Raw genomic sequence first — 15,798 nt, 5'->3', positions numbered from 1 at the left:
AGACAAATCCATTGTTCTAGATACTTAATTATTAGTTTACCTACTAGAACCAACATAGTGAAAATAATGTAAGAAAGGAAGCAAAATTACATGAACTTGGTTATCAACAGTCACCCACAAGAACAAGCCCAAAGGTTAAAGATGAACAAAATCCCAAAACAAATCTAAAAATATACTATCTCTAACACGTGGTTAGTCCCAGCCTTGCTATTAATATTAAGGGTACTAGCTAAGTAATTTCCCTCAATGAACATCAATTTCCCCATCTGAACAATGGGGATAATACCTTACAAGCTTCAGGTCTCTATAACACATAACACATTTAGTCAAGAGTACAGCTTTCTACAAATGTAAGGGACAGATATTGAGTCCTAAGCAGGATTTAGATTCCAAAGTTTCAAATCAGGCAGTTATATGATAACTAGAGGCTTGGTGAATGAAATGTGTGCCTAGAGTCCCTAGGCCTGACCTGCAATCAGGGCTGATCAGGTTCCCCACCTCCTCCATTTCTCGCCACCTGTGTGCCACCACCACGCATTTCCACCAACTTCCCACCTCCCCCTTCCCTCAGCTGGTCACCCACCATGTTCTGTACCGCCCCCTGGTGATCAGGATACGTCATAGAGAGCGATCACACTTCCCTCTCGTGGTCAAACTCTGGAGGGGACACTTTGCATATTGGCCTTTATATATATATATATATATATATATATATAGAGAGAGAGAGAGAGAGAGAGAGAGAGAGAGAGAGAGAGAGAGAGAGAGCCAGTGCACACACACACACACACACAAAATTAGTGCACGGTGGGGGGGTCCCCTCAGCCCAGCCTGCACCTTCTCCAATCCAGGACCCCTTGGGGGATGTCTGACTGCCGGTTTAGGCCCTCTCACGATCCTGGATCGCTGGCTACTAATCATTCACCTGCCTTCCTGCCTGGTTGCCCCTAACTGCCCCACCCCCGCTGGCCTGATGGCCCCTCACTTCCCCCCCTGCTGGTTTGGTTGCCAATAACTGCCACCTGCTGCTGGCCAAGGCATCCCCAACTGTCCCCTCCCTGCCAGCCTGGTTGTTCCTAACTGACCCCCTACTGGGCCCTCATTGCCCCCCCTCCCCCCCCCCGCCAGCCTAATCGCCCCCAACTGCCCCCCCCTCACTCCCTGCTGACCTGTCACCCCAACTGTTCCCCCTGGCGGCCTGGTTGCCTCTCATGGACTGCCCCCCTCCCCCGCCCGACTGGTTGCCCCAAGCAGTCTATTTGTTCAGTCGTTTGGTCATCCCTCACTAGCTCTCCTGCCAGCCTTGTTATAGGCAGCCATATTGTGAGGGTGTGAGGGTTAATTTGCATATTACCTCTTTATTATATAGGATACTTCCTATTCATTGTTTTCTCTTGATTGCCAGCAATCTTAGAAATTTCTTACAATTTAAGTAGAAATGAGAATAAAAGATTACGAAGTTAAGAATCAAGTGGATGTTAAAAATTGAAGTGGAAGGCAAACATTCAAAGGTTTCCTGTTTAAAAGAGAATTAAGATCAAAAGTAGCTAGAGTACATAGAAGAATCAATCCAACAGGTTTAAGCTACAAATGACTTGAACATTTTTAAAGAAAGTAGAGACATAAAGAAGGTACAGGCATGCGTATTAACAGCCAGCGTCCTGAATAAAGAAAGGGATTAACTTTCAAAACAGGGTAATTTTCAGTACATGTTCTGCTACAAAATAGCCCTGGTATACATGACCTATTTAAAATAACTGTACTATAGGTTTTACTTTTACTAATGGCACTTTTCCTCTCAGTGAACCTTTATGAAATAAGTTTCTATAAAGAAAATTTAGCCTACCCTGAGAAACTTGAAGTAGAAGTATGATGAACTGAAGATTACCGGTATAAGAGAAAGCCAACCTAACATCTCTTTATGAACATGTGTGACAAAAACGATGTTCCTTAGACCACATTAAAATTGTCTTAGAATACAATGTTACAGTGGTTACTTCTTGGTAGTGGCAATTGTTTTATAAATTTTGCCATCTATATTTTCTAATTTTCCACAAAACATATATACTAGTTCTATGATAATAAAAAGGATTAAAGCAAAAATACCTAAACATTTGGCAGTGTAGTTAGAGAAGACAGGAACAGTCTGTACATATGACTCAAAGTAAAACCTGACATCAATAAAAGGAAAGACTAACAATAAAAGACTGAGTTCCTTGGCCCAGAAAAAATGATCTAATTGAACTTCCTTCTATAATTCAAAATACTAAAACTAAGGAAAAATGAAACAGTTTTTGTAAGAGAAATTAAAATGGACTCTTTTCATACACAGTAGATAACAATGACACACAGAAAATCTATTATCTTAAATGAGATGCAAAAGCTTGAAAACTTCACTAATTCAGGACAGATTTCAATTCACTCATATATGACAGATCCATGATAGGCAGTTACTGGAAATGAGATTAAATGAAAGTGAATCCTAACACTTAGGAAGGTGCCTGATGAGCAAGTGCTATGTGGTCCCATAAAACAATCATCAAGAAGTTATTTGGAAAAATATTCTATCATTTTTAAGACTCATCATATAATGAATTAGCTTCATCATTTCTATGACTGATATAATTAAGAATATGAAATTATGCTCATTTGGGAAAATAGTTTAGAAATTATAAAATAGTAAAACATTACAATTCCCTTTTCCCTTAATCCCCTCTCCAACTATCCCGAGAACCTCATTTCCCAGAGGTTACAAGTTTAGTGTGCATCAATTTGTCCTTCAAGATCACTCTTTTTTAAAAAAATTATTCTTGTTTTGCTAATTTTTTAAAATATGCCATTTAACAGGCCAATGGATTGTTTGTGATTACCTATTTTCCATGACTAGATTCTATTTTTTCCCCCATCTTAGAAATGAGAGAATGCATAAAATAATTAAAAACAAAGCAAATCAAAATTTAATCCCATGTTCAACAATGTTACTTAATTTGTAACTCAGTCAGTAAGGAAGTGGTAAATGTTATTAGCAAGGGAAAAACAATAGCCTAATTCGTAGCTCTAATTCTATCCACTGGCCTTTTTACACATAATATACACATAAGCACCTATCACAATAAAGCATAAATAAAACCTACTTTAAATGGATAAATGAAAAATTCAACCCATAAATTATTGAAGAGACCTTTCTTATCTTTATTCTTAATCAGTTAAAACCTGAATGTAAAGCAGAAAGAATATACTTGCTAGTAAGACATGGTGTACCAGAGAAATATTCTTTTAATCTTGAACCAATTTACTAATACTCTTCAATACTGCCTTAAAAAATAGACTTGGGCCATGGAAAATGTGCTTGACCTATAAAGCCCCTTTATGAGTCTGGATTTTCTCATCAATAATCTGGAAAGCACACCACTCAGGTGAGGAATTCTGTTTGTAAATAACTACTTTCTAACAGAACTCTCCCTGAGGACTGCTTGATTCATTCTGTCTCTCTTTTTCTCTCCCCCTTCCCTCCTTTCCTCCTCCCCCCCTCCCCTCCCCCCGCCCCCAACTGCCCCTCTTTCATTCTCTCAGCTATAGCACAGAGCAGTCTACTTCACCTATGGAGACTCAAGGTAAAAATAATCTTCATTATCTTCCTTAGATGCTTTAGTTTAGCAATTTCAGCTTACTATGAAAAACATTATTTCAGAGGTAAAATTAAAAAATTTAATCACTTTTACCCGGAAAAGATGACTTAAGAGACCATTAACGCTGACATACAATAGAAAAAGTTACTTACTTAAGTATACAAATGTTAAAAAGAATGAAAATATTCCAATCAACTTTAAAAATTCCTAATAACCTTAAAAAATTATTAAAGTGATTCAGTGAACTGGCAATTAGGAAATCATTGGTGACCAGAAAGAAGTGGTTTCAAAAGGGATGAAAGGCAGATCAAAGGTGTTAGCAAGGGGGTGGGTACAAGGTGAATGTAGCAAACACAAGCTGTCAGGAGGGAAAGGAGATGGTAGCTTTCTGGAATGACAGAGTGGAAAAGAGTTCCTTTAGGATGTGAAGTGAGAGCTTCTTTATGAAGTCAAAAGACAGGGGTGAAGACAGCATCTGTATAAAAGCTCACAATCAAACAGTCACAGAAGACATACAATATGCAACATATAGGTATTGTGAAATTATGAATGAACCAAGTCACAGTAATAGGTCAGTCATAGTAAGCACAAATTTTCTCCCCCGAAATTAGTTATTTTGGTTGCCAAGACTGGAAAGCCTGCCTTCTGCTCAGTTAAATATCACTGGCAGTATCTCAGGAAGGTTTTTAACCACTGAGAGAAGGTAAATAAGTAGGGCAGAGGAAAAATACTGGTTTTGGACCCGTGATAATGATCTAGAAGAAGGCACATGAGAGACATAAGAAAAGAGAGACAGGGAAAAGACTGCTTAGAAATGTGCTAGAAGCCCGTAGATGAGAAAAACAGTACTGAGGTCTTTTAGTTATTGGCCAAAGAAACAGTAACAGTATTTCGATATAAATGATGTTGTAGGGCTTATGGTCCTTACAGTTCATGCTTTCTCTCCAGGGCAACTGATTCTATTCTCTGTGGTTGTGCCTTTTTTGTTTGTTGTTTGAATGCTCGTTGGGCCTATCTAGCAGTCTATAACTCAATTGCAGTCCCTCCTCCTTGAAATCCCTTTAAAATTCATTTTTTATGGTTACATCTACAGAAACAAATTTCTACTTCGATATAGTTCAAATAACTTACCAAGTTTTCAACAGTCACGCACGTTTATCAGACTCTACTAAAAGTAGATAGATGTCAATTATATCCCAATCAATAACTAACAGTACTGCTGCAAACAGGAAGAACTGCACTAGTTCAGGGGCAGAAGGGTGGGTGGTGGTGACCTAGAACCAATCACCTATAGAGGGAGACTTGCCAAAATATGCGTGCCAGAGCCGGGCTCTGGAAAAAAGTTTTAAACCTCTGACTTTCCCTTTCTATAGTAATTTTAAGTTCCAAACTCTGACTCTAATAATCTTTCTATTCAGACTCTCACTGCTTCATGGCCACTATTTGTACCCATCCTGGCCCTCAAGCACATGGCGGGTATGGGAGAAGCTCATTAATGTGGAGTAACCTATGAAAATCAAATTCAAGAATGTCTTGATATTTTTCTTTTCTACATGAAGAACAACAAAATCACACTGGCTGAGGTTCCATCTACATATGTTCTACTTTTTATTCCATTTTTAATGTGGCATGAAGACATCTTTAACTCACCTATTAATTAGAATTGTTTCGGAGCTAGTGAAAGGTCTTTTTAGATTCAAGCGGCTGTGCAATGCTACTCTTCAATCTTAAACTTTTAAAGTGGCAGTACTGAATCATTCTCCTTTTGCTCCCTTTTTATCATAATTTTAGAAATGTACATTAATTATGGAGAACAAAAGTTTCCATTACAAAACCGATTTGTTCCTGAATATCTGGTAGCTGAGAGAAAAAAAAGAAGTTTCCATTTGTAGTCTATATTTCTAAGTTTCTAAAGTCAAAACTGAAGCTCCCTCACACTAAAATACATAGCTTGTATCTTTGCTGCTTTCTAATTATCAAGAGAAAGCACAAGGTGGAGGATAAGAGGAGACTGGGAAACTGAAGAGACACAAAGACAAGCACCACCAGCATTGTACACTTCCAAGAGAAACAAACTTTAAGCTTCAAGAAACAATTGCTTGCTGTCTGGGAGATGCTCAGGCATCAAACAATAAAGAACAGTCAACAGAGGCAAGAGGCCGAGCATGCTGCTGGGATTCCTACTCTCTAATCCCCGGCTCCAATGAAAAGGCCAGCTGTTGCCACCTCGCGTAGGGAGTCAGCAGAGCAAATTAACTGCCAGAGAAAAAAGGCGCGGATATTGGAAAATTCTAATTTACCAGCCTCTTTAAGTTACTCTGTTTTTAACATTAAGGACATCGCATTATACCATTAAAATTCGCCTGTGCATTGGTAGCCCAAGTACAGGAGTTTACCGCTGTTTTCACAGTTATTGGTAAGTAAATGAGATATAAGTATGAAGTATTCAGTACTGACTGAAGCATATCTATGAAGTACAAGAATTATGAATACACTGAAGTTTACTATAAAACATTTCAACACTCGCAAACCAGCTTAAAAAAAAACCCTTAATTGCTTCATAAAAATTCTGCATTTGTTATAGCTAGAGCCTAAGTCTCTAAGCATGAACACGTCACATTGAAAAGCTGTGTCTGAGTTTGGAACACTCAGATACTACATAACCGTGGTGGAATTTGATAGTATACTTCAAGAAGCGATTATAAGGCACACAAAGAAAATGAACTTCCTCCAGTCCTGTTCTGTGACTTTGCTTGCATTCAGTGTTCTAATCTCTTAAATGTTCTAATTCTATCAGTTGCCATATCATTTGAGTGTAGGAAGTACAAAGGATTATGAGCATCATCACTAATATGTGTGTCTTTCTGACCTACTCCATAAAGGATATTGCTAACTATGGAAGTATCCAAATGTAGAGAACCATTTTATGTAATCATAGTTTCTAATGGCTTGAGTTTTTTGTTGTTTTTTTCTCCCTCAAATTAGTTTGGCACAGTAGTTAAAAGACTTGGGGGGGAGGGGCGATTCTTGACTTTACCACTTATTATCTATGTGTTTCTAAGCCTCCATTTCTTTACCTATAAGAAAAATGACTATACCTATGAAAATGCTTATAAAGCACAAAGCCTCGTATCTGGGAGAGAAAAATACATTTATACACAGTTTCAGGTTCTGATACCAAAATGAAAAGGAATGCACTGTAAAATAAAGAAAGATTCTGTAGTTCTTAGAGCGATCTAAATGATTCTTCATGCTCCTTTAGTTCCTGGGTATCAATGATTCTTTGGTTATGTGCACAGAGAATGAAAAGTGTAACTCAGGAACAAGAGTTAAAAGAAACCTAAGCTCTGAATCCTAAGCAATTAATTTAAGGTCCAAACACTCACAATAACCTAGTTAACAGCTGACACCATATTCATGGCAAACAATAAGAGAATTCCCAGATGGACTGATGAAACTCAGTTTAGCAACACTGCCAGCAATTACCACCAGTGCTTGAGGTGGATGGAAAACAAACTGTAACAATAAATCTGTGAGGTGAGACCACTATCACTTGTTCTATATGATGACAATTATAAAATAAATTTTATAAATCATAAAACAGAGCATAATAGAAAGAAAAACTTTGATTTAAGCTATAGTATACCTATCTTCCCCTCTCCAAAGAAAGCATTTTAAAACTGCAGTCTGTTTGAATAAATAGGTTGGAAACATTAAAAATTCTGCTGGAAATCCAAATAGATTTTATCCAAGTTAACACTATTAAAATATCTATTTATGTCCTTTGAAATAAAATTCACTACTAAATCAAAATAATTTTATCAAAGTCAAAGTGGGCATATTTACACACCAGACAGGTCTAAGTGGACTAGACACTGCAAATAAGAAATTAAGGTGAAAAGATGAGCTGTGTAGCTTACTAAACTATTCATGAGGTAACAGTCTTTTGACAACTTCAAAGACATATTTTCAAAGGTGTTTTCTCTCAATTATTTTCATATGAGCCTGATCCATTATCAGTTATAAAAACACAATTAAACATTTTTAATGTAAATAATCCTAAACTTAGAGAAAAGTTGTCAGAATACTGTGAAGAACTTATTTTTTCCTTAATCATTTACTGCCATTATGCTCTTAAAAGCCCCAAATATTCTATTTGTATTAGCTACAAAGCCCCAAATATTCTATTTGTATTAGCTACAAACAAGGATCTTTTCCTAAAGAATACCAATTTAACAAAGTTTAAAAATTAACACTGAGGGACTACTTACTACCTTGTAACCCTCAGATTCCCTTCACATTTTATCAACTGGACCACTAATGTCCTTTGGAGCAAAAAGGTCCCGTGCAGGCACATACATTGCATTTCTTTAGTTTTCTTCAACCAGATCAGATCCCAGTCTTCCCTTTCTCGCATGATATTGATGCATTTGAAGATTACAGGCTATTTTGTAGACTGTGCCTTAATTTAGGTTTGTCTGATGTATCTTTATAATGGGACTTGTTATATATACATTGCTGGTAAGAAGTGATGCTGGGCTCTTCTCACTGCATTCTATAAAGTGTCCACAGGTCTGATTTGACCATTACTGATAACAATAACTTTGACCGCTTGACTAGGTGGTATCACCAAGGCTTCTCCAATGTAAATTTACTTTTTAAAAATATTTTGTATGGATATATTTTGTGTGATTGCACAAATATCCCAATCCTCATCACTGATTTTATTCCTTTATTAATATAAATATAACATGGATTTATTTTACTCAATGGGTTATAATTTATAACTATCATTTATTTTCATATCCAAATTAGCCTAGTTTTGGCCAGCTGGAGCCTCTTCAAGCTGGCTCTATATCCTGTTGACATGTTCCCACCATTCTTCAAGTAATTCCTTACTTTCTATACCTTAAGATGCCCCAGGTTCATCCTACCTTTTCCTGCTCCAGCTATAGAATCTACCATACCTCCAAAGAAATCTAGTTCCTACATAAGACTCCTCTTCCCAGGAGCCTCCTGAGACTAGAAGTAGGTTTCTCTCTCATTTCTTTGACCTTCCTAACTCCAGCTTCATAGTTTCATTTCACTAGTGAACATGGTATATCTTCTTTAGAAGAGGAGAGAACATGTACTACTTCTTATGCACTCATCTTAAAGGTTAACTGGTTGGTGAATCTCTGAAGTAAAGTGGTGAAATGATTTAAAATCAAGCAAATTTAAGACCGACAATTAATATAATGTATAAAACTACCAATCTCTACAATGTTCTACCCTGCACAATTTTAAAATCACAGTAAAAACTCTCTTGAGCCGAAACCGGTTTGGCTCAATGGATAGAGCGTCGCCTTGGGGACTGAAGGGTCCCGGGTTCGATTCTGGTCAGGGGCATGTGCCTTGGTTGCGGGCATATCCCCAGTAGGGGGTGTGCAAGAGGCAGCTGATCAATGACTCTCTCCCATCGATGTTTCTAACTCTATCTCTCTCCCTTCCTCTCTGTACAAAATCAATTAAAACGCCCCCCCCCCCCCAAAAAAAACAACTCTCTTGATTGCCTCTCTTCTCTAAATTGATAACTAACATGCTATATTCTAACTGAATATGCTATACTAGACACTTTGAACTGCGTAATGTAGTAATAATTGTTAAACTCTAACTTTTCTTGCTGAAAGTATCTATGATCAGATTCCCAAATGTTAGAGTGAAGATAAACAATAAAGAGATGTATTCTTTACAACTAATGGACCAAGTCATGGCTCATCTCTCTAAGGGGGACTGATGAAGCTGAGTCACTAGTGAAACACTTGCTTCCAAGCACATTACTTGGTACATTAATGTGACCATAATATTATTTGAACAGAGGTAGTCAATCATTTTAAGGAAAACCAGCAGAACATATGATCTGGCTTGACAATCAATGCACAAATTTGTGACAGTAATATACTTTCTTTAAAGAATTAAATTAGGAATGGAAAATGATGAGGTTACACACATGAGAAGAGACACATCATTTCCTAAATCACTTAAAAATGTATATGCTGGTAAAATACGTGGAAGTTTTCACTGTCTGATAACTATGTCCTGAGAAATAAAAAAGAGATATATTGTATATACATTATATAAGTGCTTCTTGGGACAGTATTAATTTAGCATGAAATTATGAGCCAGGGACTTCCAAATGGTTTTGAACTAATTCTATTAACAATGCCGTGCAATAACTATTATAGTACGCAGTCATTTTCATAAAGGAGCCAGGCTCTAGAAGATACCTGCCCCAGATAACAGCTAATATAAGGCAACTCGGAGTTAAAATAGATCGGTACGTTAGCACAAACTTAACTATACTGTCAAAGTGGCATGAAAAACGAAAGAAAGGCAATAGAAAATGGAAATAAAAGTTAAAAAGATTATTAAAGAAATACAAGGAAAAGATAGAAATTAAGAGCTCAGATAACTTAGAAATGGAGAGAGAAGGAAAAGATAAGATGTGGAAAATAGCATGCTGCTTAGGCTCAGGGTATAAAATAGGAAAATTGCCTGCTTTCTCATGGATATTCTAGTACTGTATTATATTGATATAAATTCAGCTTAGAAACTGTTTTCAAATTTGAAGAACTTCTTTCTATTCAGCATATGCTCTTTTAGATATCAGAAAACTCAGTGGATAATATATTTAAGTATAAAATGAAAGACAAAATGCTTTGTTTCATGAAGCTGTAGTAAGGGAAACTTATAATAAGGTAGGCTCAAAAAGAAGTTCCAACCTCCAGTATTTTTATTTAATAATATTAATCTTCCACTGACTTCCTTAGGTTCTCGAGGATCTAAGTAAATCTTAACAGGCAAGCAAAACATCTTAAAGCTAGGAACCTACTAGCATCAGGAAAGAACTAAATAACTCCAAAGAGTGGAGTGAGGATGGTGGAGGGGAAGGGAAAGCCACACTGCCTAGAGCAGGTGAGAAGATGGATCAGGTGTAAGAGGGGGTTCATATAGGGGAGTTGGTGTCCTGGCCTAGAGGTGAGGAGAGTGTCTGTGTAGGAAGGTAGTTTGGTGCAGGGCATTGGAGCACAAGCAGGAGGAAGAGGGTGTCTCCATAAAAACACAGTCTGACTTCAGGTGAGGAGGGAGTCTTTGTGTAGAGGGAGAGGGAGAATGACAGGGGGAGATGTCTGCATAAAGGGACAGAGTCAGAGCTCAGCAAAAAGGACTCCATGAAGAGGGCATCCTGACAAGAGATGTCAGGGCCCAGATGAGTGAAAAGGGTACCAACACAGGGGCAGGCACTGCAGAGCTGGCCTGGAGTCAGTGTAAAAGCCTGAGCTGGGTGAGAGAATGTTCGTTCAATGAAGGGGAGAGTGATAAGTTTGGTTACATAAAGGAGCACTGATCAAAATAAGCAAATATATTAATGATACCTAGAGCCAGTTTTCTCTTTGTCAGAAAAAGGAGTTACAAATATGGAAAAAAAGAGAAAACAAGAACAAACCTTGGATTATTGAATTCAAATGATAAGTATTGGTGTCAACTTATGGTTTTCAATACAGACATATTATGTATGACCAGGAATATAGATGCAAATGTGTGTATATGCATTTCTGAGTGTACAGGCACACATGCAATGTTTGTTCCCTAGCTCTTTCCACCGAAAGGCTCTGGGAACTGTAATATTCTATAACAATAAGCATATCAGTATACCATTCTCAAAAAAAAAACACAAACAAAACAGTTGGGTCAGGTAGAGTACAGAATGAGCATGGAACCTCTAGTGACATGGAAGGACAATATTAGGACAAAAGGGAAACTTGGATGGTGTGTGAAATTAGACACGTCATAATCAGTATCAACATCCTGATTTTAATGGTTGCTAGGAGAAAAATCTTTATTTCTAAGAAACACACATTAAGATACTTGGAAGTGATGGGGCTTCAAGTTAGCATCTTCCCCTCATCTAGTTTAGAAGAAAAGTTCTTTGTATATACTTTTCTGTAAGTCTGAGATTAAATGGGTGAACAAGGAATGAAACTAGGGACGGTGAAAAGGCAGCTAAGTTAAAGGCAGGAGGAAGTACTTACTGAGGTCTTCAGCCAGCTGAACTCGTTTACCAGTGAGCAACTTCACCTTCTTCTCACCATCTTCAGCGAAATCTTCCAGGACTTCCTTAACATTTTTCTCTAATCGCCTGACTGTTCAAAGTAAATAAAAAAACCTGAGGAGCACTGTTTTTATGAGTGGACAAGGATATGAAATTAACAACACGTGCAGTAAGTTCTTATTTTTCTCAATGCATTAGATCAATTAAGTTCAGACTTCTCACAGTTACAGGGAGAATATTTACCTATTATTCGGTGCTTTTAACAGCATAAAACTAATATATTTTCTAAGAGAGTCATATTTCTCAAAAAATCTAAGTGATGCTTAGGAGTCCTTTTGTAACAGAGTTTTTCTGATATGTTTTATCTCCATTCTTTCCAATTATGATTTATTTTCATTAATATTTTAAGGGCAAATAATAATTTTCAGTTTTTCAAATAAATCTATCATAAAGGAAGTATATGGACATGCTATTATAAATGGATGTTATTACTGTATATTTTATGTCAAAAATTAGAAAATGGTCCCTTTGTGGCTTACCTTCAGTGTTTGTAAGTTGTTGTCTTAAAGTATTTGCTGTGATAGCAAGCATGCGCTGTATTCGCCAAAATAGGACAACATCGTTGCATTCCAACTGAAATATTAGGTAATTAAGATTACCAGATGCAAATTTAAACATAAATTTGATCATAAATACAGACAACAAGGGCCTATAGCCTAAGCTTTAAAAATACGCAGATTTACCTAACATATAACATATACTTATATTCCTATTGTAGATAGAAGATACTGAATAATTTCTGCACAGGATCCATCAAATTCTGCATGATTTGGGTTCTACCTGCCACACACCTATATAACTTTGCTTTAATTCCAATAAGAAAGCAAATAAACTTGGGAAATAGTCCATTTCATTGCGTTTTATACAAATAGAAATCCACAGCATATTATGACCCTTAATTTGTATTTAGTTTCAACACATAATCATGTTAAAGTATGTCCTTATGTTAGCCTCTTTTCTTTGAGTGTATTCTCCAGAAATATTTGAAATTCAGCTGTATATGAAAATAACTGATATGTTTTTAAAAATAAATTTATTCTGTAGAGAGGTCTTCTCAACATTTAAAATTAGGCAAAAAACTTGCCACCTTTTACATAGGTGCATTTAATTGTAAATTTATTTTAAGCTGCTGAAAGTTCAAAAGGAAAGCATTTTAGGGGGCTCAAATAAGATCACTGATCAATACAGCATTTTCAGGATACATTTCAAAACATTTCTGCTTGTAAAAAAATGCTCAAAATACATCCGTTTGCTGCCACCTACAGGCTACTTTGTAAAATGTGACATTAAGCTACAACTATCCATTCCAAAAACTTTATAGTGCTTTTTATTATAATAATTTAAAGCAAGATTTTAGTGATAGAAAGAATTACAACCTAATATAGGAAACTAGCACAATAAAAACTGTTTTAGAGTATTATTTTCACTTGCAGTGGATGACTGTCTTATACACATACACACACATACAACCCCTGCATAGAAAGAGTTGAACAAAAAAAATATAAAAATGTTAGAGAAGCAGTCCAGAGATGGAAGACGGTGACGACGCCTTGCCATAATAGCAGTCAGCAGCTGTGTATCACTGCAGGTTGCCCAGGACCAAACCAGAGAGGGTTGGACCTGCATTACCACTATTTGTCCACCATCCAGAACTGAAATATCATTGCTGATATATACACATAAGGAACTGTTTGACATTGAAATGAGGTCTCAGAAGAACTGTTGGCCCAGAAAGAAACTCACTACAGACTGATTCATATGCCTTTCAGCATAACCATTATTGCTTGTCTCATTTTCAATTCTTATATTTCCAGTAGGACATGATCTCACTCATCTAAGGGAAATGGTGAACAACATAGACTGATGAACAAGAACAGACCCAGAAAAAGAGGCATGGGTCAGACTGTTGGACCTTAAAGGGAGGGTGGGGATAAAAGGGAGAGATCAACCAAAGGACTTGTGTGCATACATATGAGCCTAACCAGTGGTCAAGGACAACAGGGGGGTAAGGGCATGAGTAGGGAGGGGGGTTATTGGAATGGGTATTGGAATTGAGGACAAATATGTGACACCTTAATCAGTAAAGAAATATAAAAAAAGTTAAGTAAAATTACTTCTAGGTGAAGGGTTATAAGGGACTATTTCCTTTTGCATATTTTTTACATTTATTTATTGAATTTGCTTTCTATAATGGGAATGTATTATTTTATAACAGAAGAAGTTAATTCTTAAAAAATATTTTAAAGTGGTTTACTACCTATTTCATGCACACACAATCTTACACTGGGATGATATGCATGTAAGATGCAAATACTACCAAAGTGGTAAATATCTTTGAAAAGATAGAGGCTAGGTTACTCTTTATAAATCACACATTTTTTCCCCCCAGAAGATCAAAAGACTTAAAATTAATGCTAAAGCTAAAGTTTACTTTTAAACATCTAAAATACTATTGCTATAAACCTTTCTACTTGCTTTTGGAAACCTTACCTCAGAATCTACAAAATGCCTTTGATAGTAATAAAAGCCTCTTCGACACAGGTTACAGTGGTTTAGAGCTGTTTTTAAGAAATGTCTTCTATAAACTTGGTGCCACGTGTCCTTAATCTAATGAAAAAAGAAAACAAACACCAGAGTTATTATACACTTGTCAAGTTAATCAAACACATTCTGAAAAGTCACCTACAAAGCTTATTTATATTAAAAAAATTAAAACCAATGGCAATGTTGTTATTCTACCAACTTTATCCATTAAATTTTTTCAAGACAAATATTAGATTTACTACTAGTCTGTCCCCTTACCAGTTTATGTACTTCAAAATTTGCAGTATTTTTTAACAAGCATTGATGTTATAGTCAAATAATCATCTTGTATAGTAGCTAAAGTAGGGATTATCTTCCCATAATTCAAGATAAAGATTCCAAGGCAATAAGAGGTTGTGAGCCTTGGACACAGTTAGGACTAGAAGGTGGTATCAGACCATGCCCATCAACCAACCCAACAATATTTCCTTTCTGGATATTAAATTTCAGTTACCTCATCACTGACCCCCCCCCCCCCCCCCCCCGTTACTGCTATTACACTCTGTTAGTGTTCAAGGTTCTTTCTACAACTCTTTTAAAAGCCTAACAAAATTAAGTAGGTATTATAGAATAAGTATCATCATCACCATTTGACAGGAGAAAAAAGGGGCTCAGAGAGATTATATCAATTACTAAAGGTAATATTACCAGCGAATGGGATGAAACTGTACTAGAATTCACGTCTCCTGACATCGAGTCGAACCATTATTCCTGTCAGAGTATTTTCCTACCTTTTTGATAGCTTCATAAAGTGCACTGAACAAAGTGTCTCCTGGAAAAAACCCTGAGATTTTCTTCTCACAGAAAGTGATTAAGATAAGCAGCCAATCCACATCCTACTTATGAACAAAGTTCCTCCCACTGTACTTATAGCCACAGGAAACTTAAAAGTATCAAACTGGATACAACTAATTATTAATGAGAACTAGGACAATGTAGATAAATTAAATCTATGTTTATATAATCATTAGTCTTAATTTCATTTTATACACACACACACGCTTAAGTGACCATTAACGACCAAACAACCGGTCGACCAGTCGCTATGATGTGCACTGACCACCAGGGGGCAGATGCTCAACACAGGAGCTGCCTACTGGTGATCAGAGCACTCTCATAGCCAATCTCTCACAGCCAGCCAACCTTCACCCTGGCCAGAAAACCACCTGCGGTCTCTCCCCCTGTCCCTCGGGCCCCAGCAGCTGGCAGCTGGCAGGCCCATCCCCGATTGGAACTGGGTGAGATGGTCCCCATAGGTTCTGATCATTGGCCAGGCCTAAGGACCCCACCCGTGCATGTATTTCATGCACCAGGCCTCTAGTTTATAAATAAAGCTACACATATAACAGCTATAACTGTTTTGAATATCAGTTTTCTTATTCTGAACTCTGGTGGAATTTAAAGTAAGTATGCATACTCATTTCTTAAATGAGAAAA

General features: G+C 36.9%; 1 protein-coding gene across 9 annotated transcripts in view; it reads right to left on the bottom strand.

The window, feature by feature from the left end:
* Window positions 1-15,798, bottom strand: part of OPA1 (OPA1 mitochondrial dynamin like GTPase) — an 86,037-nt gene that overhangs the window by 14,299 nt on the left and 55,940 nt on the right. For all 9 annotated transcript variants that reach the window (XM_036444013.2, XM_036444017.2, XM_036444015.2 and 6 more), the window contains 3 exons: window positions 14,269-14,385; window positions 12,258-12,351; window positions 11,699-11,809 (listed from right to left, as the gene is read on the bottom strand). In XM_036444013.2, the coding sequence (XP_036299906.1) occupies window positions 11,699-11,809; window positions 12,258-12,351; window positions 14,269-14,385 (322 nt within the window). The remainder of the gene's footprint in view (window positions 1-11,698; window positions 11,810-12,257; window positions 12,352-14,268; window positions 14,386-15,798) is intronic.

The sequence above is a fragment of the Pipistrellus kuhlii genome, unplaced genomic scaffold, assembly GCF_014108245.1.
Source record: "Pipistrellus kuhlii isolate mPipKuh1 unplaced genomic scaffold, mPipKuh1.p scaffold_m20_p_2, whole genome shotgun sequence".
In the NCBI taxonomy this organism is placed as follows: domain Eukaryota; kingdom Metazoa; phylum Chordata; class Mammalia; order Chiroptera; family Vespertilionidae; genus Pipistrellus; species Pipistrellus kuhlii.
Note: the sequence above shows the minus strand (reverse complement) of the source record. Positions and strands in the feature narration are given on the sequence as shown.